Source organism: Ammospiza caudacuta, chromosome 4 (genome assembly GCF_027887145.1).
Source record: "Ammospiza caudacuta isolate bAmmCau1 chromosome 4, bAmmCau1.pri, whole genome shotgun sequence".
Classification (NCBI taxonomy): domain Eukaryota; kingdom Metazoa; phylum Chordata; class Aves; order Passeriformes; family Passerellidae; genus Ammospiza; species Ammospiza caudacuta.
Window position 1 is genome coordinate 17,716,444 of NC_080596.1, and position 26,218 is coordinate 17,742,661.

At 43.2% G+C, this 26,218-nt stretch overlaps 2 protein-coding genes across 2 annotated transcripts in view; both read right to left on the reverse strand.

Annotated features, from left to right (window-relative positions):
• Window positions 1-11,222: 11,222 nt before the first annotated feature.
• On the reverse strand, window positions 11,223-19,572 carry LOC131556881 (multimerin-1-like). Its single transcript, XM_058803791.1, has 5 exons — window positions 19,474-19,572; window positions 18,530-18,901; window positions 18,323-18,386; window positions 14,462-14,608; window positions 11,223-13,351 (listed from the first exon to the last, which is right to left on the reverse strand). Exons 1-5 carry the CDS (start codon window positions 19,570-19,572, stop codon window positions 12,930-12,932), a joined length of 1,104 nt encoding a protein of 367 aa, XP_058659774.1. The 3' UTR covers window positions 11,223-12,929.
• LOC131556861 (E3 ubiquitin-protein ligase RNF213-like) overlaps window positions 18,983-26,218 on the reverse strand; it is a 43,860-nt gene continuing 36,624 nt past the window's right edge. Inside the window, 13 exon segments of the mRNA XM_058803766.1 lie at window positions 18,983-19,857; window positions 20,406-20,584; window positions 20,697-20,786; window positions 21,043-21,240; window positions 21,527-21,604; window positions 21,685-21,886; window positions 22,001-22,181; window positions 22,480-22,563; window positions 23,120-23,252; window positions 23,454-23,705; window positions 23,994-24,088; window positions 24,824-25,004; window positions 25,863-26,022. Coding sequence (XP_058659749.1) covers window positions 19,704-19,857; window positions 20,406-20,584; window positions 20,697-20,786; window positions 21,043-21,240; window positions 21,527-21,604; window positions 21,685-21,886; window positions 22,001-22,181; window positions 22,480-22,563; window positions 23,120-23,252; window positions 23,454-23,705; window positions 23,994-24,088; window positions 24,824-25,004; window positions 25,863-26,022 — 1,987 coding nt within the window. The 3' untranslated portion in view covers window positions 18,983-19,703.

Sequence of the window (26,218 nt, forward strand, 5' to 3'; positions counted from 1 at the left end):
AATCTGCACATGCACACTTACTGATTCTTCTGATGGTTTATTGTTGCTGTATCCCTGAATTTCATAATAGATAATTGTTGCACTCATACTAAATAGCAACAGGAAAATTGTGAATGCTGTGGCAGAAGACAAGAAGCATGGGAAAGCCTATTTGAGACATGGGTTATATAGATCACAGCTCACCGGATGTGAAACACAAACCTGACATCCAGTAAAAGTAAACATACTGTTAAGCTTCCAGCAGTCTCACAGGAACCTTTTTGAAAATCCAGATCATAAAGCAAGGGTTTACATGAAAACCTTAACATTTACTCAAAACTGACATTTCCCGCCAATCCACTCCAAACGCTTTTCTATCCCTGATTTTTTGGCCAAAAGAACTGGGAGTTAGAAAATCAGGCAAATAAAATCCCAATGAAAAAACCCAGAAGTTAATGATTTTTATGCAAGTGCAATGCATGTTCTAACCCCTGAGGATTCTCACCTGAATGTGAAAGCAGTTTCCTGGAATGAGTCAAATCACAGGCAGGAACTGGTTTGTCAGCTTTAAGTCAGCCACAAGGAAAAGCATTCATACATGCACCTTAATTTCACACTGACTTTTGCATCTTCCTCTGTTTTTGGCTTAATCTGATAAAACCAGAGGATACTTACTCCACCCTTGTGCTGCCCATGACAAGCCAAACCCACAGAGGATGCAACTTGCTGCAACCTCTGCACTTTACATTGAGTCTGGGAAGATTTTTGTCACCACAACCAGGCAATCAATAAACATATGTTTTCACTTGTTTGTTTTAATCCTTAATCCCATGCTTATCCTGTGTCACTTGCACTGGAGTCCAGGGGACGAATAGCATCATAAGGATATCTTAAATTGGAAGGAATCCATGTATTGATCTTACAAAAAACAAGAAAAGGAGATGCATATTTCTACAGAGACCCAATGAATCAGGAAGGCTTGTCACCCTGTGACAAGCATGAGCTGTGCAGAGATACTCGAAAAGCAAATAAATTATCTTTCTGTCAACAAAGTGCCATGTCACAGGAAACTGCAAAGTGGAAAGCTTTTATAATATCTATTCTTATTCTACAGCATTGGTCCAAAATATGAAAAATGGAATAATATCTATCACTATTAATTTTGTGTGGTAAAATTAGGGGGAAATTCCTCTTCCCTTTGCTGCACTGTAATATCAGCCCTTCAAGCCAGCTTTGCTTCACCAGTTTAGAATTCAGTGGAACAGAATTCTAATTCTAACAGAACAGCCAACTCAGACCATCTGATGCTTTCTTGAGGTTTTGGAAAAAGCAGCAGAAAAGGATTCATTATATAGCTGACAATCATAGCATCAATAAAAATACAAATTACACAATTAAATTAGAGCACAAAGAGAAAATCGCACACAGGAAAACATTAGGCCAGAAATTTCAGGTGGCAACAGCAGTGACAACCAACAAAAGGGATAAAAACCAAAATGAAAAAATGGCCCAAAACACATATTGTGTTCATCCCTGTGCCCTGTCTACTCCTTCCATAGCTTTAACAATTAAAGTCAACACACACATAGCCAAGTAATTGTTGGGTCTCAACACTAACAGCAGGTGCTTTCCCAGGGCACGGCAGTCTCTGGCTCTTTCCCAGGCCAATCTTTTCCAAGCCTCCAGTGCAGGGACTTTCCTGTCCCTTTGGAGCAGGGAGCAGGACATGCTCTAACTAGGTCTTCACATTTCCTCTGCTGGTTTCAGTGTTTCTCAGACAGGTTTGCATTTTACAGCAGAGGTGGAGAGAGATCAGACAACTCTGAGCTCCTAAGGGGATGTAATATCTTCCTTTCAAAACAACAAGAAAAAGTGTTGCTTCCTGCTGAAGAATCAGTCTCCCCCACATCTCCAAAGCAGAGGGATGTTCTCTCCTTGGGAGCGGCAAATTGGAGGAGACAAAGCAGAGCAAGTGGGCTTATTCTCTTATGAAGTTTTCCCATTTGAGTCAAGACATATTTTCAAAACAACTGTCATGGGGCCCAAGGTGTTTAATCTCTTTTCCAGTTTTACCTCTAAAGAAAGCTGATCCTTTTTCCACTCTGAATCCCCCAAGACTTATTCTGTCTCTCCCACTCCTATTTCATGTAACACAAGGTATAATAACACCTATCAGTGGGGAAAAAACCAAGAGTAGAAATTTTTAATAGATTTCTGCAGAATAGCGCAAACACAAATTGATCCAGCTTAAAAGAATCAGCAGCATATGAAAACATGCTCTGCTCATGATAAAAATCTTTCTGTTCTTCTCCACATGGCATTTGGTATTAAACCATCAAACTTTTTATAAATGCTTAATTTTGGTCAAGAGTGTGTGCTGACTAGGTACACTCTGCTGCCTACCTGTAGTGCAGCTTGAGTCACACAGAAAGAAAATCAGCAGTAGGACAAAGATAATTTCTCATTGTCTCTCCTGCTCTTTGTTTTGTCTTGCTCACCAGATGGATTCATTCTGCCTTCCTTGAGAAGACCTGAATTTATTCTGAAGCATACCTTGAGTGGAGCTTTAGTCCTCAGGCAATCACAGAGACCCCATGAATATTGTCTAATTAATCACTGCCTACAATCATTTTACCTTTGTATTTTCTTTTGTTCTTAATGCTGCTGCTTTTCTATATGTTTCTTCTCTGGTTCAGTGTCTCTCTTGTCAAATACCACTGTTCTTTTATTTCTTGCTGCTTTGCAGTTTTGGCTGCTCTTCAGCAGCATGGCAGCCTTCAGCTCACAGTACATGTCTCCTTTCCCTGTGAGGTATTTCCCCTAATGCTGACTTTTCTCACTCCAGGAATACAATCTCTGTCATTGTTATCAGGACTCCTCTCCCACCTAGGCTTCTCAGGGTTGCATATTCTCAACACAGTTCTTCCTTTTCTCCCTCTCCCACTTTCATTTTCTGGTGACATTCCCGGGACTGTTGTGCAGCCACTTGTTGGGAAGCAGGGATCAGGAGCCTCTGGGGACTGGACTTGGATATTTCTCTGCTCAGTGCTGTTATGGTTGTGGGCAGGTGGTGTGTGACTCACCACAGCACGTGCACAAACATATTGGACTGGTACAGCATTAAATCCTTTCAAGGGGCATAGATCCTGTAGGAGAGAGGAACTGGAAATCTGAAACAGAGCCACATGGCTACCAGCAGAACATAAGTGAACTCTTGACGGTGTAATTATACTCACCAGAGCACTCAAAAATAATTGCTATCCTCAAGAATCAAGCTGCTTGTTTTAATCTTAATGGGGAAAACTGTTTTAGAGGGTATTGGTACAGAGGAAGGAGAGGCCAGCCAAAGCAAGATGCTTTCCTTTTTTTCATTGGATTTGTCTTTAAGAATTGAATTTTTACCCTTCTGTACATCTGCACAATACAATAATTATCAAATTAGTTGCTGTCAGTACTCATTCCATATGATTGAATAAAAGGATCATGAGAACACATGAGCAATAAAGACATTTTATTTGGAGGATTCTAGGTTCGGAAGAATAGCTGGTAATTCATGTAATACTGACAACATACAAGTAAATGAGAGCAAGCTTCCAAAGCAAAATGTCATTATTTTCTGAAAGATTATAGCAGATCAACAGACTGGATAGTTTTGTGGAGAAATTGGGTTCTCAGCTCCTAGGAGAATATGGGGAAGCTTTGTGACTTCAAACTTTGCCATTTTGATCTGCCAGCTGAAAGGGGAGTTAGTCTCATAATGAAACAGGGCATGAAACAGAGGGGATTTTTAAAAGAGTTGCAACAATTTATGTCAAAGCATTTTTGTATCTACAGACTTCAGCAAATTCTCTTTGAATTTTGAAGTGTTTAGCTTCAAGTGTTTTGGGGACTCCAGAAGAACACATAATTCCAAGCTAACTGTTTGAAATGCTGTGACAAATAGTCCCTCTCCAAGAAGAAAGTATTGGACATCAAAGTCATCCCAGGAGGAGGGTAAAACAGAATCAATCAATACATTTTACATTACTTTTCACCATCAAAATTCATGAAGTCATGTATGATGCCAAATAAGGAGTTAGCGCCTCTGCAGATACCAGAAAGTGTAGTTTTTATAGAAGTTAATTTTTTTTGTGCTGAGAGACACAGCACTCACTCATTTATTCTCAGCTGTGGGTGTTTGTGCCATTTTTTTGTTCCATGTGAAACCCTGCTCTCAAGTTAGGTCAACCCAAGCCGGGCAGGAAAGCCTGAAATTGTCAATTGCACCCGCTGTGTCACAGAAAGAGACACAACAGCCTGAGAAACAGACCAGGGAAGTTTATTGAGGTGCAGCATTGAAGGGAAGTTGCCTCTAAAGGAGAGTTTAATTTTCTTAAGGCCCACCTGAATCAGCTTTCTGGGAGCAACTGAAGTGGTATGTGCCCTGACTAGACCCTAAAGTGCTGCACTGGAACCAGCCATGATTTTAAAGTTCATAAGAAAAAGCAGATCAGAGATCACACAACAGACCTCCTTAAAGCCAAACACAGAAGTGTACTGAGGGGGGAGAGAAAGATGCTCTTCCCAAGGCAATTTCTTTCACGCTCCTGGATTATGCAAGTAATCAGATTTGAATGCAAATTCTGAAAGCGAGCACTTGATAGATAAAACACTGAATGATCAGCATAACAGTGATGGTGGAAAATATCTTACAGGCTGCCTGCTCCAAAGAAATATAAAAACTCAAAACAGCACAGATGTAAAAATTGAGGCCTTGTGAGTCTCCAGTGTGTCTGGAGTCAACTGGCAGGAAATAAAAGCGAGTTAAAAGCATGAAACTGTGTGGGATTCACTACAGAAAGATTGAAAAGTTGCAGAAGTATTGACCACTTGTGAGGTGAATGGCTGTGATCAATCCTGTCAGGTTTGAGAGACAGACCCAACACCATCAGCACTTGCAGCATGCTGTTCTCAGCACACACAGGCACATGGCTGCTGCTGTAACTCTGCAGAGCACAGCCACCATGCTGAGGGAAGATCAAAAGTCAAACAAAAAATTCTCATTAAAGATGTTAGCTGGAAAGGGGTTTTCCTTGCAAGCACTTTGGAAAATGATTCTGTAAAGAATAGCAGTAAACCAGATGGTGATGAAAGACTACTCCAAGAAAGGCCTTTTCCCACCAGACATCATTATTTTAGTCAGTAGTTGTGAAGTAAGGTCTATCCCATTTACAAAGACACCTTCCTAAGTGGTTGTAGACTTCAATTCACCCCGACATCAGCGACCCCCCCAACACTCTCAGTGGCTTTGACACGGTACCAGCGCTCCCTGGTTTGGTGATACTCCCCAGAGATGGCAAACAGGCTTTGCTGCTCTTCAGATGTGCTCTGCTTGCAGGCTGTGAGGCTCACAAGCACACCTTAGAATGGCATGAGGGCCAAAAGGTCCAAGACACAGCAGGAGACTGGCAAAAAAACTTGACTTGAGCAGGAGCCTGGCCCTTAACCTGTTAATGCTATCAGGCACCTCTTCTTCTCTATTACTTCAATTTCTTATATGCCTCTTGTAAGTGTTAATTTACTTCTGTCAAGCATTGCTCTTTTCCACATCCTTGCAATAGAATACCTGCTGTGCAGGTGATTCTCCATGCAGCTCTATTCCATCAGGGAGGAGGAGTGTCACACATGCAGTTTGGTCTTTATTCATTGCTATAACCACCTAAGCCTGAGATTTAAAAAAAGTTGCCACACTAATACTTCCACTAGCACTGCTCTCTGTATGCAGGAGGAGTTGCCTCCCTTCTGCAGGTTCAATACTGTTAGCAGGACTAAAGGGCTGCAAAACCAATGCAACATTTTTAGCTTCCCTCAATTTATACTGAAAAATTATTTGACATCTTTTGCTGTAAGATGGGATGTTTAAATGCAAAATGTAATCTCATTATTTTCTTAAACATTTTGTAATTACTTGGCTTAAATTCAACTGAGGGGTTCTCATTCAGATAAGGATTCAATCTTTTTCCACAGTAAGTTATTGCAAGAATATTTAGAATTGCAGGCAGCTGACATCCAGGTAAGTCGACATGAGATAGACACTTCACTCAATGAGTTTATTTTTATCAGTGCTCATAAGCTGAGGGGAGCTCTGTACATACACATCGAAGCACAAGCTGGGGTTAGGTTGGTTACACACCCATAGTCAGTTTTGATGTAATACTTGGAGGTGGCACAGTAAGAGCTGAGGTGGCCCAAGGTGCCCCAGATGCCCCCAGGCTAATTGTGTTCTTCCCAGTAAGAAACCAGCACAGTTAGACCCACTCAGCCTCAGTTCTGCTGCTCCTGTCAATGGCTTTCCTGCCAAGTTTCAGAATCGGCATGGATCTTCACTCTGTATAGCCCTTCTGCTTTTAGGTGGACATCAAGACCTTCCTTGTGTTTAAATGCTTCAATGAAATTTCCTTTTACAGGCCTGTGTCTTGCCACACATTCTCTGTCTTCAGTAAACAGGAAGTTTTTCTGATTAGCACAGAATTTTTCATCTCTCTCTGAGCAATGTTAAGAAACCTTACAAGTCTATCCTATGCACTGAGCAACAAATTCATATACCAACCCTTGACTATCTGTTTCTGCAATGTTTTTAACTATTCTGTGGTTTTAACTCTCCTGTTTTACCTTTGTATCTTTGAACTTGCTTCTAATCTTGTTTCAAATCACAGATCAATCTCCTGCTAGGCAGCACTGCTGAGTGACCAGCAGTGTACCTTAACCTGAAAGGGTCTCCAAGTATTTTTATAGCAGATGAATTGTTCTTCACTGCTGAAACAGAGCCTTAGACATTCACATGTTTTCACAGTCACTGGAAAAATGACCTGAGGTAGTACAACCTGCAGGCAGAGCTGTGAAACTGGCTACCAAATGAGTGGAGAGCTTGAAATTACACCTGTAAAAAATGAAAAGCATGGAATGGAGTTTAAAATGGGACACTAGACAGCTTCTCATCCATGTGCATTTTTTTCTCTAACTAAAGTCTATATCACCTGGTTGAAAAGTAATTTCTCCTTGCCAGTTTTTCTTGTTCTTGCCTGAAAAAAATACACACAAACAGCAACAATGAAATACTGTGTTTGTGTAGAAATAGATTGAAAGAATGCTCTATCCCTTCTTCCAAACAAGCTTTTTTGGAGTTTTGTTCTGTACTATAACAAAACTAAAATGGTGGTGATTGGGGTGCCCATTGGAATCAGTAAACTGAAAATAACCGAGAAGAGAAAATATGGCCTTATTTTATGGCTCAGGAGAAATGTGGTGCAAGGATATTGCATCATAACCAATTTCCAAGGTCATGGCAGTCTGGTCATTCACACAAACAGCAGGGAAGCAGAAAAAAATGCAGGGTTGGAGACAGGAAAGGCAGAGAAAAGGCAGGGCTGTGGTTCAGTCCCAGCAAATGCACATGGGTACTGTGAGATCTGGGAGAACAATCCCTTTCAGCTGGGCATTTTAACTGTAGACAAACACTTTCCCATCTCTTACTTTTAATTTATTTTCCTCTTCATTCTTATTTAGGAAGGCAAACACATTGTTATTTATGCATTTTGTTTAACACTTACAAACATGTCTTGCGTAATTTCCCTGCTTTGTAGCTTTCTCCCACAATTATTTAAGCATCTCACCTTCCTTTGATGACCATATATACTAGTAAAGTCAAAGTCCAAACCTCTACAAACAAGGTGAGCCCACAGACAACTTGAAGTGTGTCCTAGATCTGTATCTTTTGCCCTAGAAGCTAGTTCCTCATAGCTGCCATCATACTTCTGTTTAGTTCACACAAATAATTTCACATATAGAGGAATGACTCTTAGCAATGTTTTCCCAAAATGGGCTGTGTTTAATGCACATCTGACCTCTCCTCCCAGGCAACTGGGGATAAGATGGGAGGACATGGCCTCAAGCTGTGCCATGGAAGGTTCAGGTTGAACATCAGGAGGAATTTCTTCATGGAGCATTGGAATAGACTGCCCAGGGAGATGGTGGAGCTACCATCCCTGGAAGTGTTCAGGAAATGACTGGACATGGCACTCAGTGCTGTGATCTGGTTGTCAAGGTGATGATCAAAGATTGGACACAATGAACTCAGAGGTCTTTTCCAACCTAAATGACTCTGTCATTCACTGCTGATGCCATTCCAGTTTCCTTTTATTTTAACTACATTTTATTTTAGCTACATTTTAACTCTTAGTGAATCTCTCTCCCTTTTTTTATTGTAAGCATCGTTCCTGTTTTTCCCAAATTAAATATTTTATGATGGTGTATTAAGAAGCTGGAATAATGCAAGGTATTGGGGCTAAGGTAACAGCGATCAACTTAGACCCTAAAAATTATTGATGAAAATTATACTTGATGTCGACTATGTTCTTCTAGAATGTGTCTAAATGCTGAGCCTGAAAATTGTCTCTTGCTTGAGTAAGCTGGTAATGGCCCTTTCTTTGAAAGGAAATAATAGTGCACAATTTTCTCACGTGTGTTTTTCCCTTCAGTAAGTACCAATAAGTAGCCTAACAATGGATGGCTGAACCTTTTTTTTCCTTTCCAAGGCAATTTACAGAGAATTCAGAGACATCAGATAGAGCTGAGGATAATTCTTTATCTAAACAAGTCTGTCATTTTAGGATTTTGTTTTAGTTGCCACTGTTCTTTGCTATTCATCACGCTAAATCTGTGTGGATGTGAGATATACTGATTTCCAGTGGCTCAAAAAGCATTTAGAAAGCTTACAGTATTTATAAGGGACTTCTGGGCACTTCAGATCATTTTTATGGCATTGACCAATTCCTTCAGATTTCAATAGCAAGCTTTCTGGAAGTACTTGCTCAGTGTTTGTAAACAGCCATGGTCTGTTTGGTTTGCAATTTGCTTTTTTTAAGATGAGAATTTTCAGCAGCAGCCAGGGCAATCAGTGTTTTCAGAAACACTTTGTTTTGTTTACATGTGACATGTGAGTGCAGAAGACTGTTCTCAGCTCACAGCCACCACAGATTTCTGAGGGTGGGGAAGCAGAGCAAGGAAGTTCATTGCAAGGCAGTGTGTTGGTTGTAACATGTCTAGAGCAACTTCAGTAGGAAGCAGCTTGCTGGTAAAGCTTTCTTACCATGCACTCTTGACTGGAGTCCCATCTGAACAGAGTGGTTTATTTTATCTCACCCTTGAGAACTCTCCTGCCATCAGGGCCATCATACAAAGGAGGAGAATGGCAGCCTTGCAAAGGGAAAATTACTGCAATGGAACCACTGTATAGTTTAAAAAGCAAAGTCGTGATAAATATTTGTACTTCTTATAAAACTGCTGAAAATACGATTACACCAGAATGCTCTAGTAAGTACAATTCCACAACAATTAAAGGTTTCCATCTTCTGCTGTTGATAAGGCTCTGGCATGGGAACAGGAGTATTTGGCTCAGGCTTTCCAGCAGTCAGTTAAGGATAGGAAGAAGTATGGATTAATAAAATTAAAACAGAAATAATCTAGATGTTATTAATTGTCAGGATGGCCTGAAGGGGTTAATGGAAGGCATGGAGCTGCCAGGCAATTGGTTCTGCAGCCAGGTAGCAGCCACAGTGACAGATGTGCAAAGCCATGGTGCACACTTTTGTACTTTGGAAATGCCCAAACTGTTTGTGTGTTGTCTTATTTTGTTTTGCACTCTCCAGCTCACCTGCCCAATTGAGCTGCTAGGTAGGTCAGTTTTGCAATTGCCTCAATGCACTTGTTATTCCACTGCCAAAGGCACTTCATCACCAGGTGTCCACTGATCTTGGTGGGATTTAGCTGCTCCTAAGAGCTGCTCTTACTCACTGCCTGAATTCATGGTTATAAGGGTTTCTTTCCTGCTTGCTGCCACTGTTGATGTTATTATCACAGAGAAAAAAAAAATCATTGAACAAAAACATCCCAGATGTAAGGACAGACGGGAATAGCCATGAGACAGACACAGGGAGGCCTGGGTTAGCAGGGGAGCTTGGCAGGAGCTGTGCTGGCTCTGCAGCTAGAAATGGCACGTGAGGAAAACCAGCTGCTGGTCTCAGTGTGAATCCCCAGTGTGTGAGGGGCTGGGCTCAGCTGTAACTCACTTGGTATAGGTGAGAAAATGATAACACAAACTCTGGAGTAAATTGGATGGGCTTGTCAGAGCCAGAGCAGACAAAATGTTGCCATGGTTATTGAGCCACCCAAATAAAGAGAGCACTGCTCACTGTGAAGTACAAAGTACAGGACGGCTTTGTGGTCCCTCACAAGGGCTGTGGGCAGAGATGAGCGTTCAGATTTGCTGCCAGTTGTCATTAGGGAACGCAAATCAGAACATGGAGATGAAAGCAGAGGGGTGACAAAGTGCCTCAGGAGCCACCTATCCTGGGTGATGCCTGAGAAGTTCTCCTGGGATTTCAGCCTGGTTGTTTCCTATTCTGCATCATGGGCAGGCTGACTGCTTTTATTGATCCTCACTTATTTTTCAGTGGCTTGTGTTGTGAGTCCAGCCAGCTCAAGTACAGTCACAAGCCCATAAATAAGCTTCAGTGATTGATACAAAACTATCTTAAAAGTGAACAACCTGCAGTTTAGTTTTTAAAAATAGACAAAGTCAACTATAATTAGTTTGAAGACATCTGAAGAAAGATTGGAACAGATTGTTAAACAGCATAAAAAGGGGACTATACGTTTATTATCATTTTAAAGTATTCTTTTTTTCATGTTTTAAATAGAAAAATGAGAATCAGTTTCAGTACTATTTCTATTAGGGAAATTAGTCTTCTAAGTGTTACTCATACATATGTGGTGTTAATCAGAATTCTTACTTTACCCCAATGAATCTGTTGTTTTGTGAGAGGAGAAAAGGGGTGAAAAAAGAGTAAAGAAAAGCAGTATAATGACACAAAAATTATCTGATTTTGGAGGGAAAACAGTGCCTGTGAAGATGAGGACCCAGCTTGAAGGATTTAGAGGGAAGAGCTGCAAGGGCAAAGAAAGTCACATTAAAACAGAGATGCAGACTCTGGTGGGTCATTTTAATTTCATCTTGAGAGTAATTTTCATGCCATTGAGCTGTAACCACAGCAGGAATAAAGAGGACTAAGGACATTAAAATGACAACATCATGCAAGGAGGGAGTGTGGCTGTGTTCATTACATTTGATAACATTCAGTGATACAGTAAGCTGAGTTAGTGCCATGTCAAAGATTTGAGTGTTTATTGAAAAAATTGTGGTATGCAACAAGAGAAGGGGCTGCAGCATACTCATTCAGTGTCCATGGTACATTAGGAACACATTAATTACAGAGAAGAAAGGATTTCTGGTCACAGAAAAACCTCAAACAAAACAGGGCGGGGGGGGCTTGGATTGAGAACTTTCATGAATTCTTAACTGCTGTCCTTAACCACAAGCCATAATAAAATGCCCCCTGAAGCTGGAGGGATGCTCTTGAGTGCTGCACATTTCTGGTAGCCAGCACCCAGAGGCACACAGACATGGACACAGTCCAGCACCTCTGCTTCTGGTGGGGAATGCTCATTTCTGTTTGAACAACAAAATGTAGATTTATGCATCTGAGGGAAGATAGTGTGGATTCTCTTACCCACATACAGCATGGCAGGAATTCAGTAATTTCATGGACATTCCTCTTAAGATCTTGTAAGATACACTGAGTAACACTAAGAAGAGAGTTGATGGTGCCCATGTGTTTTCAAGAAAAGTTTCTGATGGTGGAAAACAAAATAATTCAGTGAGCACCAAAATATTCTGTGCTTCAATAGACTGGCATAGATCATAGTTAGACTTTTCCAGCTTTTAAGAAAAGGGAGTGAGAGAAACACAGAGACACAGAAAAACCTGGTCAAATACCATTAACAAAGGCAATAACCAAAACCAAACCTGGCCAGTCACACCAGGGGACGGGATATCAAGAAACTGCAGCAGCCTGGGACTTTGCAAAGAAAAAGAATAAAAACCTGAGGGTTTGTTTTTTCAGGCAGTCAGGCACCAAGTAAAAATATTCCTTTATTGGATTGGTGCTTGAAAAACCACATACAGACTGAAGTCAAGTTCATCTTGTCCCAGTAGTTAGTGAATATACTGCAGAAACAAATGATATCACAGATTTATAGAATTCAAACTCAGAAAATACTTGGGTTATATAATTTAATCTTGCATACTTTATAGGTCAAATGCTAAAATCTGTGTGAAGCCAATATAACAATGTTTGCTTAAAACATATCACCCAAGCAAAATCCAGCTGTGGTTTAAATATTTCAAGCAGCAGAGAGAATCCACCAAATCCATTATGGTGCTTATCCTATGACTAATTCAAATGCTAAATATACTGTATTTCTAATCTGAGTGTATTCCACTTGGGGTTTTTTGCTGCCAGATTGAAAAAACCTAGTTTATCATCATACTGGTTACATAAAAAAATCATGAATCAATTGAATACTGCCGTATCAAAGTATGCAGTGAATAATGGTAGGCAAAATGAAAAAGAAATATATTTTTTTCCAAACAATATATAGACACAATTATCAATTGATATAATGAGCTAAGTAGTAATTCAGCCTCTGAGTCATCAAATCTATCCATCACATATGATTTGCAGTCAGGGTGTAAAGGAATGATCAAACTGAGTTTTCTCTTGAGAAGTGATTCTCAGCAATCTCATGTAAGCATGTCTATGCAATGTACAGCAGAACAGCATCAGATTTGTGCTCCCCAGTCATATTGATATGAGGAAGATGCTTTGTTTTCCCCCATCTCCAGCCTGTGGACTCCTTGGGGTTGGGCACATGGCTACAACCAAAGAACATCTTGGAGGATCAGCCATTCCATTGGGAAGCTTAGTCCCCTTAAAGAAGCAAAAAATTTAAATGCAAAGCTAAATTCACCTGCAGGCTGCTTCATCTGACTAACAGCTCACTCTTAGGGCTGATTAGGTACGATACAACAAGTAACCACTGAATGTAGTGACAGGGGGGTACTTGGCTGGTATGGAGCCAGCTGCCAGCCTGAGCCAGACTTCCTGACCATAATTTAACTCCAATAAAGCATTTCCAGTAATGACTCTGTCAGTGTACTTGCTGTTATTGATATTTTCAGCCTGAAAAGTGAGTTTGTCTATCCCATCAATGACCAGATAGCCAGAGGCACGTGGGCTGAAGGATTCAATGGTATATTCAAAAACATAGACCCCCAGGTATGGAACATGGAACTTCCCAGTTGCTGGGGCAAACGAGGCGCCGTAGTTGACGTCCAGATTGTTGAATCTGATGGGTCCTGGAGTTGTCATTCCAAATGTATGAGAAGCAAAAAAAGCCACCATAGGTGCATATCTGTACGATCCTTTTGAAAAATCTGGAAAGGAATAAAGAAAAATTTTAAGTGATGCTACATTGTAGAAAGGTGACTTGGACTAGCCAGAAGACAAAATGCAGATTTTCTGATTTCACATCATCCTGCAGATGACTGAACCTGAGCAACTGAAACACAGTATTCCTGCAAAAACACATCTTTTTATATTACATAAAAAGTAATTTTCTTCACAATTAGTGCTAGATGTATCCACCAGAGAAAAATTTAGCAACAGCAAGGGAACTTGATGCTTGTCTATACTAGGTTATCATTAAGGGAGCTTTCGTTCCATCTTACACCCCCTCCAGGATCTCTTTCATTGCTCATGTGAGTGAGCTGAAGCCAAGAATTTCAGCACAACTCTTAGACAAACAGCAAGGAGGTTTAGCATTCATGATGTTAAATGAGGGAATAAAAGTATATGGGTTTCTCTTCAAGCTGAGCCTGTACAATATCGTTCCCTGCTCCTGTACAAATGATTTCATTCTCTATTCATATGCTGTCATGAGTAAAAATCAGCCAAATGACTGCTAAAAGATGCATAAAATTCACATTTTGCGTGGCCTGGGTGTAAATTATTTATTGTATTTATTATACTGAATAAGCATAATTTTCACTTTTTTTTCCTTTTGGAATCTTTCAAGGGTCTGCATCCTTTGCTGATGAAAGCCAGAGGCAGGCCTAAAATGATTCCTTGAGGGCACAGCCCCACACCTTCTGGTAGCTATTGGTATCTACAGAACATTTATGGCTGCATTGAAGACAGTATTTCCCAGTGATGTTATTTTACCTCCCCCTTCAAAATCCATGACATCGTGTTCAAATGCATCTACTGCACACCCTCCCACTCTGCACATTTCATCAGGGAGCTTTCCAGCTATTATCACAGGTCCCAAACCAATTTAATCCCATCATCTGGTCATATTAAGAAAAGAGATCACCAGTCACCCGTGGGGATTGATGTCTTCAGCACCAAAACACAGGGCTCTGCTGCTTGAGTTGTCACTCATTAAAGCGAAACGTGAGGCCTCTGACCAGCAAATGCTCTGTAATTAGGCCCTGGGGCAGAGGCCTGCACTGATCCTCGATTGCCCTGCTAAATTCTGTACTTGCCGACACTCAGGGAATTGTCCTTCACCAGCTTCACACTGCAGTTGACTCCTCCAAAGGGGTGGCGACAGGCGCAGACAAAGCTCTGTCTGTCATGGACACAGGTTCCTCCGTTCTGGCACGGGGAGCTGGCACACGCTGAAAGCTGCCCTGGCAAAGAGAGGAGCAAACCCAACAGCCTCAGCTGTAATGCCACAGCAGGGACACTCCCCAAGAATGCAGCATTTTGGAAAGGCTCTTTGCCAATTCACAATTTCTGCTGAAGTTCTTTGAGAAGGCCAACTTCAGTTCCTGTCCGGCCTCTCTCTACACCTGAACACAGCGTTCCTGCAGGTATCCTCCAAGATATTCAAGGTTACCTGTAAATTCTGAGCTCTGCTGGTCTCAGAGGCTCAGGCACATGCAGTAAGGAAAAAGAACCTCCAAAGAAGTTAGATGAGGCTGCTCTTTCTGGACTGAGCCATCTTATCCTTGGGTGTACCAGAAGAGATTTTTGTACTGCTGCTGTACAGGTGGGACTGTCTTGGACTGTCTATGACATTTTTCATCCAGGCACGTGACAAACATTGCAGGAGAGCCAGGCTCCTGGTGATGCAATATCCTAAATGCTGTCCCAGCTACTTCAAGTACTTGTCCATAAGTCCCTAATTCCAGCGTACCTATCAAGGTTGTTGCAGAAGTTTTGGACTGCAAAATGATAATGATACCAAACAGGTGGCTTTGCAGAGCACCCTCACTGAGGATGTCCTTGCCTCTGTTGCCAATTAGGGATGAGTTGGCCAAATTAAACTCAGCCCATACAGAGAAATCTGTCAGGCCTGTGCTGCTGAGCTCTGAGACAGTCATCACTGAGTGTAATTGAATAATGTGTTGTCCTAGCAGTGTTTTGGGGGGAGAAAATTCAGGTCACATGAAAAAAATAAATATTGCTATGAAAAATTCTGACCACAAAGCATTCCCAAACCACCTTTTTGTTTTCTCTTGGTTTGGTCAAGTAAAAGCCAGATATTTTAGAAAACATCCCTTTTCTTTGCCAGGAATTTCCAGCAGAACTCTGGAAAGAGAACTCCACACAGTCCTGTTATGGTAAATCTAGGTTGGTAGGTCAGAACTGAAAAAGTCTTGCATACAAGTACCGAGCTATTGCCAGGAAAATGCTGACTTGGATTTCACACAGATATTTCAGTCATTCCAGTGTTATCTTCATTTTCCCAACCAGGTATTTCACAGACTGCTGCATAAAGGCAAACTGTTTCTGTGTGACATTTTAGTTCAGTGAACAGAAGGCTGAGGCACATTGTAAAGTGACACTTGAATTTGCTCTGATATAGCATATGTATTTATAAACACAGCAGTTATTCTTTTCACAGAAAATAATGTCTATTCTGGAATGCCTGAAATAAAGCAATTTAGGACTGTCATGACTGGGTCACAGCACAGGCAACTGGACATGAGAAAATAATGGTTTTCTTCTCAGGTAATTGTTTGCTACATCCTTCATTCAAGTTATTTTTCACTCACATTCACTAAGCACCCACAACATTTCACTGATATTTACCAAGCATTTACATATTTACCATGTGTCAAAGGAAAGCAGAAAAGGAAGGGAAACAGCTGATTGTGCTGACTGTATCATAGTCCCAAAATACAAAAGCTTCCTGTAAGAACACTGCAGTCTCTCTGCTAATTGGCCTCTACTTATCATAATCGAGAAGTAAACCCAAGAAACCCAAGAAACAGGAACAAGATCACTAAAAGGAAATGATAATGAGATTGAGAGTAGCATTTAGGAAGTCTGCTGTGGGGTGATTCTGCCTGATTCTGCCTTGGAGTTAATTCAAATTCAGACATAATCTACATTAAATTAATCCCCCCTGTGAAATACTGCTTAACAGCAACTGGGAAGCTCCTCCATTTGCTAGAATAAGAGAAGTTGTGGGGGATTTGGGTCAAATTAGGATTTTCAGAGCAAAAGGCAAATTCTGCAGATCTCCACCGTGCCAACAATCTCCATGTAACTATGCTGCAATAGTATCTTTCTGCTGTCACTTCTGGCTGAGGCTGCTCCTCTGCCCAGTATTTTCTCTTTTCTTGCTGAAGAGTGTCCTGAGACACTCTGTCTGAAATACCTCATTGGGGTAAAGATAGCAGAGGGTTCAGATTAGGAACAGATCTCCTACTAAAATATTTTACTGTTGATTAATGCTTCACAACTTAGTAGTGTAGATGAGTAAAAGACAGAGACTATAAATTAAAGGCTTAAATTGTCACTATTACTAGCAGAGAATAAAATGTAGCCGTTAATTACACTTGGTATGGTAGTAATGAGAAGAGCCAGTTAATGCTCAGTTTTGCTACTCTTTGGGAAGGCAGACAGCCAGAAGCTCTTTTGGGAAATAGACTGCCAATGCTGCGCAAACAAATCTCAAACAAGCAATGAAGCTCTCTCAATATCTACCAGGGTTTTTTAGAAGCAAAACAAATATTCACCAATTTAATGGTCTCCTTATGGAAAAGATTGACTCCAGTAGTTCTAGGTGGTGTCCTAGAACTTGCAAGAAAAAGCTTTCATGGAGAAGCAAAATCCACCCAGGCAGAAGATGGATATTTGTTACTTAGGGTAATGGTCTTGCTTCTTTAACTTACAGAAATGTAATGTATGGCTTTGCTAGGCATGAAATTTGTTAAGTACAAAATCTCATTACCAATGGAAAAGTCAGCATCAACATTGTTATGTAGAAACCTCATATAAAAATAAGGCTTCTCCACATCTGCAAAGAACTGCACTTTCTGTAAGTGAGCATATATCCAATGCTATCAAGCAAGTTATTTGTTAAAATTGAGTATAAACAATAAATGGGAAAGACTTTAATTCATCAATATGGAATGAAAACCAGAGCAGGTGGCACCTTCCCATGCTCCAGGCAGGTAGCACTAGTGATACTTTCCAACAAAGTACATGGTGTGGGAAGGGTCAAAGTCATCTCTCATTTTCTCTTCATTTCAATTTTGAACCAAGATTTTGAATTTCCGTCCTGTGCAGTGCCAATAACAGATATAAACCAAAAAGGACTTGAGGAAGAATTGAAATTTTGAATAGCAAAATATACAAATTACTTTGTGCATTTTTAAGTGTGATTGCCTGCTCTCTCTGACTGAAAAGATAACCAAGGACTGAAATCCTTCAATGGGGATGACTTTCATCAGCAACCAAGCTACTCATGGGATTATGGCTTTGAAAAGAATCCTTTCCACTGATCATTGAGAAATGCTGTCCCTAGGATGGGAAGGGATGAAGAATTAAAGTGGAATGGAAGGAAGGAAAAAAGCGTGGAAAGGGAAAAGGAAATTGCCCTGGCCTTAGTCATGAACAAGAGTAATAGCTCTTACTACTCTATGTACTACTCTACTACTACTACTGTACTACTCTACTACTACTCTACATCTGCTTGCAATAAGGACCAAGTATTGGTTTAGAAATGTTCTTAAGTTAGGAGCATGTTACAGAAAACATTCAGGTCTGGATCTTCAAGAATATCTGGACATGAGTTTGTCATAAAAAAAATCTAATTTCAATGTGAATTAGAATAATCTCAGTATTTTGAGTCACTCATCCATTTTCTGTATTGTGCCAGAAGTTATATTTCCATAAAAGATTATCTTTTGCTTGTGATTTTCACTCAAGTATGATTGCAGAAGTCACAACTCAAGAGTTTGTACTTCTGTGAATTCATTCATAACTCATTTCACATGATGGCATTTGCATTTAAGTTCAGAAGCAGATCACACTGAAAATTTCCTTTTTAAGAATGGCAGCTCCTGCTTAGCTGAGCTGCTCTCCAGGTGGACTGGAGCCAAATTTACCTGATTGGCTGGATTCCTGCCTTTTCAGGAACACACTGCTGTAACTGCACTTCTCAATGAAGTCCTGAAGGAGCCAGCAAAAGCCTCACTGCGGTCGCGGCCCGGCCCGGCCCGGCCCGGCCGGTACCTCGGGAGCCGGCTAGGTGAGCACAACCAGGGAGGCGCAGGCAGGGCTCTCGTCTCCCCTGATGTAGGATCAATCCACACCTCCCACTCTCTGCAGCCCGGGGACCTGCGGGTGTCTTTCTGCCACTCCTCGGTGTCCTCCTCCACCACGTTAGCCCTCAGCCGGGCCTGCTCCCCGCGGGACCGCCGCGCTCCGAGCGGGGCCGCTCCCGGGAGCCGCCTGCCCGATCCCCGTCCCGCACCGCGCCCCGTTCGCTGCCCGGGGAGCCGCCAGACCCCGCCCGGGCTACGGAGCCCCGGCGGCTCTTGCCGAGGGTGTCCGTGCCTTGTGGGGAGGCGGTGCCGAGCAGCCCCGCCCGATCCCCGCTCCCAGCGGCGCCGCCGGGCGGTCCCCGTAGCCCGTCCCAGCCCCTGCCCCGTTACTGCTCTATGAAAAACGCCAATCGCTTGTTTCTTAAAATTTTAAACGTTTAATAGTAATAAAATGGTTATAAAAATAGCAATATAATTAGAGTAATAAGAATTTTGGACAATTTGGATTAGGACAATATGAGACAATAGAGTTACGGACGTCTGGGTACCTTTTTCTGGGCAAAATAAGCCCGAAAAAGGACACCCGTTACCAGAGGATTAACCCTTAAAAGCAATAGCCTGTTGCATATTCATACACTTCATACATGATTCATAAACTACATTCAAACAAAGGATTCTATCTGGTCATCGTCAACTTCTTCCTCTTAATCCTAACAGCGTTGTCATAGCTGAGCAAGGTGGGAAGAAGTTCGTTTTTTTTGATAATGGGGCAATAAATCCTCTTTTTCTGAAACATTTAGGTGTCCTGTGGCTGCTATCTGATGTGAGTACCTCATTCCTTTCTTTAAAAAAATATCACACATACATAGTTTCTATTTTAACATTATGCTATAACCTAAAACTATATTTGAGAAAATTAATACAGCATAACTTTCTAACTCACACATATAATATTCATCCTAATATTTGAAAAAAAGCCAATGATAAAATACGCATTTTTCATATTCATGTTCCTCCAGTGGCTCTGGAGCTGTGGCGATCCAAGCTTCACACCAAGTTGCTGGGTCTTTTTCACCCTCCTCTTCCTCCATGGCCACTCTTCACATCAGGTGTAAAAACAACAACCCCAAACCCAAAGAACAACCAACAAGGCCCAAACAAATGCCCAGAGTCCCAGAAGCCCTGACATGGGTGTTGTGGCATTCCCTGGCAGGGTTCTGTCCTAACTGTCCCTGTGCTCCCTCTTGAAGACAGCAGCTGCTTTCCAGGTATCAGCAGCATGAGACAGAAGAATCTCATCTGGGAATGTGTCTTCCAGCTCCGCAGCTAATTCGGAGCCTTTGGCATCAAGGTCAGGCAAGAGTGAGTCTTTCAGGCTGGAAGACAGAGCAGAATGGCATTAACAGCAGGGGTAGAGCAAACCTCAAGTGCCACAATATGAGTGCACTGCAGCACTCAAAATACTCAATACACAACTGAACAGGTGTGTGTTTGTAGTGAGAAGGGTTAACCAGGCAGGTGGAGGCACAGAGGCCAGCAAGAGGAGGCTGTAGGGCACAGCTGAGCTCTGGGGCTGAGCTGTGCCTGTGCAGAGCTGTGCTGGCCTTGAGCACGATGTAGATTTTTTTCTAGCCTTAATGAGTTTGTGATTCTGTTACTGTTTTATCCAAGTGCCTGCAGAAGTGCTGGTGTTTGTGCCCTGGACAGCAGCTCCTGGAGTGTTCCAGCAGTGTCTCCAAGAGAGCCTGTGTGAGATGGAAGTGACACCTGCCAGAAATGGGTGTGGATATTCTAATGCTGTTGCCTGGGCAGTGTCCCCCAGGACATGCACGTGCCAAGGGAGCATTCCCGCTGTGTGCATGCTCAGAGGCAGAGAAGCGTCAGTTAGCAACAACTGTGGTGCCTTTGGGTGTGTAATTCCTACCTCCACATGGGATTGAATTCCTCCACAGCTTGAACACGTCTCAACTTCAGGATGATCATTTCATGGAGCTCCTGCAGGAAAGTTTCCAGGCTGGAGTGGACCAGGAAGGTGTGCAGAAGCTTAACAAACTCTGGGGTGAGCTCTTCTTTGTAATCAGGACTGACATCTGCAAAAGGATCCTGAAAATGCAGCAAGGGGAGAAAAAACCCAAAGACACATTTGAACAGCTGCAGGCAGAGCAGAGCAGGGCAGAGCAGAGGAGGGCACACAGAGGTGCTGGGGGTGCCATACCCTGCCGAGGCGCAGCAGCTGCTCAGATTTGTGGGCACATAGGAGCTGCCACAGGGCTATGCTGTGCCTGAGCTGGCACCGTCCGAGGGCCTGGAAGAGAAGGACATCTGTGGATGTGAGGGATGTCCTTGGAGCCCGTCCCCAGCCTGCCCTGCCCAAGAGAGCTCAGCACAGAGCTCATCCAGCCCCTTGGCCTGGGTGGAGCCCATCTGCCCTCAGTAAGCCAGTTTTTGATACCACAAAAAGGAGTGGGAAAATGGGAGGGCTCTGTCACACAGGCTGGATTTAGCATCAACCAGGACAGATTTTACCCCACAAAAATCCGAGCTTTGCCCTCAGGACTCACCTGCAGCACATGAGGGTCTGTCTGATCCCCCATCTGCAGGACTTGCTCAATGTACTCAGTCAGCGGCATGTCAGCATTCTCACCAGCAACGGCCAGGAAGCCCAGAGTAATCTCAGTGAGGGACAGAGCATGACACACATCACTGTAGGACTGCAGCTCCCCACTGATCATGTTCATCACAGAACTGGGCAGAACACTCTGAAAAACACAAAGTCACAGGTAATACTGTTTTAGAGCCACTCCTTTTTCTGTTCCAATTGCTCAAGTAAAGGAAGATAACAGAGCCCAAGATGTAGGAAACTGAAATGCTGAACTATCTCCCTTCTCTTTGTAAATCTTGACTGACAAGACCAGATTGCACATACCCAAGGCCTGCGGAGAAATCAGCAGGCAAGCCTTTGGATGGGCAAGGCAAGGCACAGAAAACCCTTGGAAAAGCAGGGATTTCATGCTTGCTCTGCCTTCCTGCAGTGCAGAAACCCACCTGCTCCAGCTTGTTCCTGACATCACTGAACAGCTTCTCATTGTTCCGGTCATGTCTGTACACCAGGGTGGGAATTCCCTGTCAGGAGAGAAACCCACGGATGTGAAGCCTGGAATGCTGCTCCCAGTGCCCTCTTGGCTCAGCCCTGCCCCTCTTACCGTTAGCCTGATCAGTGGCTTCCCCTGCAGGAACTTGCTGATCACTTGCTGCTGGATCCTCTCCAGATCAAACTCCTGTAAGGTCTCCCCTCCCTTCTCCATGCTGTACTGGCAGTTGGACAGGATCAGAGGGATCAGGTCCCTCTCCACATCATAACTGATCAGGTGCAGGTCGGCCACTTCTGAGGGGCTGACCAGGTACCTGCAGGGAGCAAAGGGCCTGTGTTCAGAGGGAGAGGCCTCTGTGGAGCAGGGAAAGCTGCCTGAGAGGGAGCAGGGGATGCAGCAGAGCCCAAGGAGCAGAGCAGCAGCACACCTGTCATCCTCCTTGGTGTCTCTGATGACAGAGTATACGAAGTCGTTGTGCAGCCTGATGAGGTAACTGGCCAGTGCCGTGGAGCACAGCCCCAGCCCCTGCCGCCGCGGCAGCAGCACCTCCAGCCTGCTGTCCAGGCTCAGCTTGGCATCACAGTAGCTTTTAGGCAGCTTGATTTCCCCTGAAATAGAGACAGCAGGGTTTGAGGAGGCCCAGAGCCAGCCCAGGCTGAGCCAGGGCAGGAGGAAGTACTGAGCTGAGAAAAGCCGTGCACTCGGTGTTAGGGACAAGCACGAAAGGGAACAAGTTCAGGTGAGATTACTACAACAGGGAAACAAATCCCTCCCCTTGTACCTACATTCTTAAAATTCAATGGCCAAGCCCAGCTTTCAGAATATGCCTCAGTAGCAGTGATGGGAGGAACCTGAACTCAGAACGAGAAGCAGTGGAGGAGCAGGGCTGGGAAAGAAGCTGCTCACCATTGGTGTCCAGGGAGCTTCTCAGCTTATTCCAGACAGACAGGAACACATTCACTCTCCTCTCCAACAGGTCCCTCATCACACCTGAGAAACAACAGAAAGATAAATCCATGAAACACCTTTTCCTGGTGAAACTTTCCAATGCAGGGATCTTCAGAGCACACCACTGAACTCCAGGCAACTGCTCCAACTGCTCAAGAGACTAAACAGACACCAAACAATTTCTAAAGGCATCAAATGGAGTCATCTGCTCAGTTTGTTACTTTTCCATTATTGTCTGCTCCTGGGCCAGGCCACAAGGATGGATTGGTCCTTGGTCTGATTCTGCATGACCTTTATGTACTTTCCCATAAGTACTTAAAAACATCACTAATTGCTCTTTAGGCAAGCCCTGCTCTAGGGCTGAGCTTAAAATGCCAAAAGAACCACTGCTGCACTGCACAGAGCTCCCACCCCTCATAAAAAATCTCCTGTATTAAATTCCCTTAAAAGTCATCTGGTAACTTTTCCAACTCTCTTGAAGTCTCCAGTTCATTCAGATGAGAATTAAAAGGAAAAGGAGAGTTTTCCTCTTCACTTTCAACAAGACAATCCAGCATTTTCTGTTTCATTAATTACAACTTTGACAGAGTCTCCTCACCTGAGTGGGGTTCCCTGAGGAATTCCCCGATGGAGCAGTCTTTGATCTCTGCTGTGTTCTGGAATTGCCTCACCAAATCTTTCTGCAGAGCCAGAATCTCTGGTAGGAATTTCACCAGCCTCAGCTCACTTTCCTGGAAGAGGAATGGGAACTTGTGGGTAAAGCTGTGCTTGGACAGATTAGTTGGGAATACTTTTATGGAATTATTTCTTAAATTTTTAAAAGACAACAATAACTTCCATGTTCATTCTCAAGATCATGGCAAGTACTGAGATAATCCAAACGTGGTTTAGTCCTGGGCAATCCCAGGCTCTCACCCCTGTAGCAGCCCCACCTTCTGCAGGAATTTCCAGAGGAGAGGGACGGTGTCCTTGGCATTCTTCTGCTGCACAATGTGGCCCAGGTTCTCCACTGAAACCGTCCTGCAGCAGCTCCACATCTTGGAATGGTGGATGTAGCTGTCCTGTGGCAGCTGGGACAGGAATGCAGCTGGGTCCCCATACACTATTTTCACTATGGAGTTGGAAGCAATTCTCTTGTCCTCTTGTATCTGTCGGTTTAACTTCAGAAGTTTTTTATCCAAATCCTGCATTTAAAAAATAATAAGTTATTGGATATTGTGAAATACCTTCAAAAGAGCTAAGCCATTTCTGCTTTTCCAGCTATACAAATTCACCCCAGAACAACTCCAGTCTCAGACTCCCATTTCCCCAGGTAGAATAAAGATGGCTAATCCTTAACGTGCAGCTGTGCCATGGATGGGCTGGCTTTAGGAACAGCCAGGTGAAAAGTGTAGCACAGATATTACAACACATGAGATTTCCCGTGCATTTTGAACTGCTCAGCTACTGACTCTGTATAGCAGATTTCTCACCTCCAATTCAGGAACAATAATTGTGCTTGCAACAATTTCTTCCCATTTGTTTCTCTTGTCCTTGGTGGACAGAAACGCATCAAACCACACCATCCCTGCAACAGGAATATTTCACCTCTTATATCTGCAGTATTTCAGTGAAAAGAAAGCACAGATTCATGGGTGCTAGAAGTTAACTGAGTATCTTGGTTCAGCTGGAGAATGACACCCAAGCATCACACAGTGATCCAGGTTTCCAGGAGCTTCATGTGAATGATGGGGATATTTACACAACTTGATAACCCCAAAAGTATTGAACATATTGTCCAAGCTCAGACCATGTCCCATGACAGAGTGAAGCTTGGAATACTGACTGGTGCTGTCCCATAGTCCAAATATGGGCTACTTACACATTAATGCCTCTGTGCCACAGTGACTCCAGACCCCACTATGAACCCCACTGTGCCATCCCTCTTCTCCCAAAGAGCTTCTGGGAGTCACTGAGAGGCAGCACAGAACAGGGATTCACAACAAGCTGATATGCTGGGAAGCAGCCCTGCTCAGGAGCTGCAAACTCTGCCCATCTGTCATGACACTGTTTTGTCAATAATTCATTTTCAGAGTTATCAACTGCACCAAACCTTGCAAACCTCATGTACTTGACTGAAAGAAGCAAACAGACAAAAATTCTTCCCTCCATACAGTAAGAAATAAGCTTCAAACTCTCTATTTTTCTCTTCAGCTCAGCTGCTGATGTTTAGGGGTGAAGGGGTTTATCAGCAAGATGGCTGCATGGCCACAGCCCTTCAACCAGAGCCCCAGGTGTGACAGGGCAGGTGGCTTTTCTTAACACTGGCCTGGCTGCCGCCGGGGGGCCTGCAGGAGGCTGCTGAGCACCAGGTGCAGGATGTTGATAGTGTCATCCACACTCTTCCCCAAAATCCTGGTCAGCTGTGCCAAGTCCTCCTGAATGTGCTGCTGCAGGAAGCTCACCACGTCATCTGCTGTTGGCTTGATCATCCTTCCCAGAGACTAAAGACAACAAAAGCAAGAGTTGAGCACAGCCAAAAACATCCAGGGAAGCACAAAGCACACAGAGCTCTGTCCTGCCAGGCACCCCCACCTGTGGGATTCCTGCCACCTGCACCTGCTGGGATTCATAAAATCAGAGGGTTTTGAGAAAGTGGTTAAAAAGGCAGGCCTCAGACAGCAGACTTGTGAACATTGCTAATACAGTGAAAAGTTTTCTAAGCAGTAGAGCAGACGTGAGAAATAGCACAATAGACTACTGTAATGTGTCCTTATAGATTGCAACAAGGTTATTTAATGTATATCTTTAGAAGGTTAGTATGAATGAGTCTCTGTGCTTTGTCTCTCATAAACGAGCCATTGTGTTAGAAAATAAGTCCCTGTTGTGTTAACTACCATTACGTGTGTTTCATACGATTGGATAGAATTTTTGTCAATATGTTTTGCTCTATGTGTGATTGCCTGAAATCTAGGCTGAGGTGGTTTTATGCTACGCTGTAATGTGACATCTCTTTGGCATTCCATTTGGATCAGAGAGCTGTTAACATCCTGTTTCCATTGTCCTGAGACTGACGTGCTAAATAAATAGCTCACAACACTGATTCGGATTGCCCCGCCTCCGTTCATGTCTGTATATAGCTTGCCGCGGCATGCACCCATCAAGGCAGTGCTGGGTAGATGTGCCTGCACGGAAGTGCAGGAACTAACCAAAATCCCTCCTGGGCAAGGAGGGAGGGAATTTTGGTCTATGCATCCTGACAGACTGCACTGGTCACTTGGCAGTATGATGAAAAGGACCAGCAGCATACCAAGGTTCCCCTATATTTTGTGTGACCACTTGGAAGCATTTCTGGAAGATACCTGAGGGTGTCTGGAGGCTCCCAGCAGCATGGACAGGTGGGTGAGCGAACGGAGCAGCAAAAAGACCACATGGGACACACCCCTGTCAGACATTCCCAGTGTCCTTCTGTGCTCAACATCTCCAAGGATGTGGCCAGTTTGAGTTCTGTCTGGACGTTTGCTGTAGGAAAGTGCATATATGGTTTTTTTTTTACCTGGACAAAAACCACACAAGACATCTCTGATACCCAGCAATGCCTTTTTGACCCATAATGTCTTTGAATGCCATAAAAGCTGCCAATTCAAAGTGCCACAGAGGAGTGAAGGCTTCCAGTGAGTTTTGTGCACAGAGAAGCAAATTTCTTTGGTTTTGCTGC

Coding starts and splice junctions, on each gene's coding strand:
- LOC131556881 (XM_058803791.1), bottom strand. CDS start 19,572: ATGGAGGAAGAGGAGGGTGAAAAAGACCCAGCAACTTGGTGTGAAGCT. Junction 18,387..18,529: donor CGGGCTGCAGAGAGTGGGAG/GTGTGGATTGAT, acceptor TGGCTCCTTCAG/GACTTCATTGAGAAGTGCAG. Junction 14,609..18,322: donor GCAGGAATCCAGCCAATCAG/GTAAATTTGGCT, acceptor TCTCTTTGCCAG/GGCAGCTTTCAGCGTGTGCC.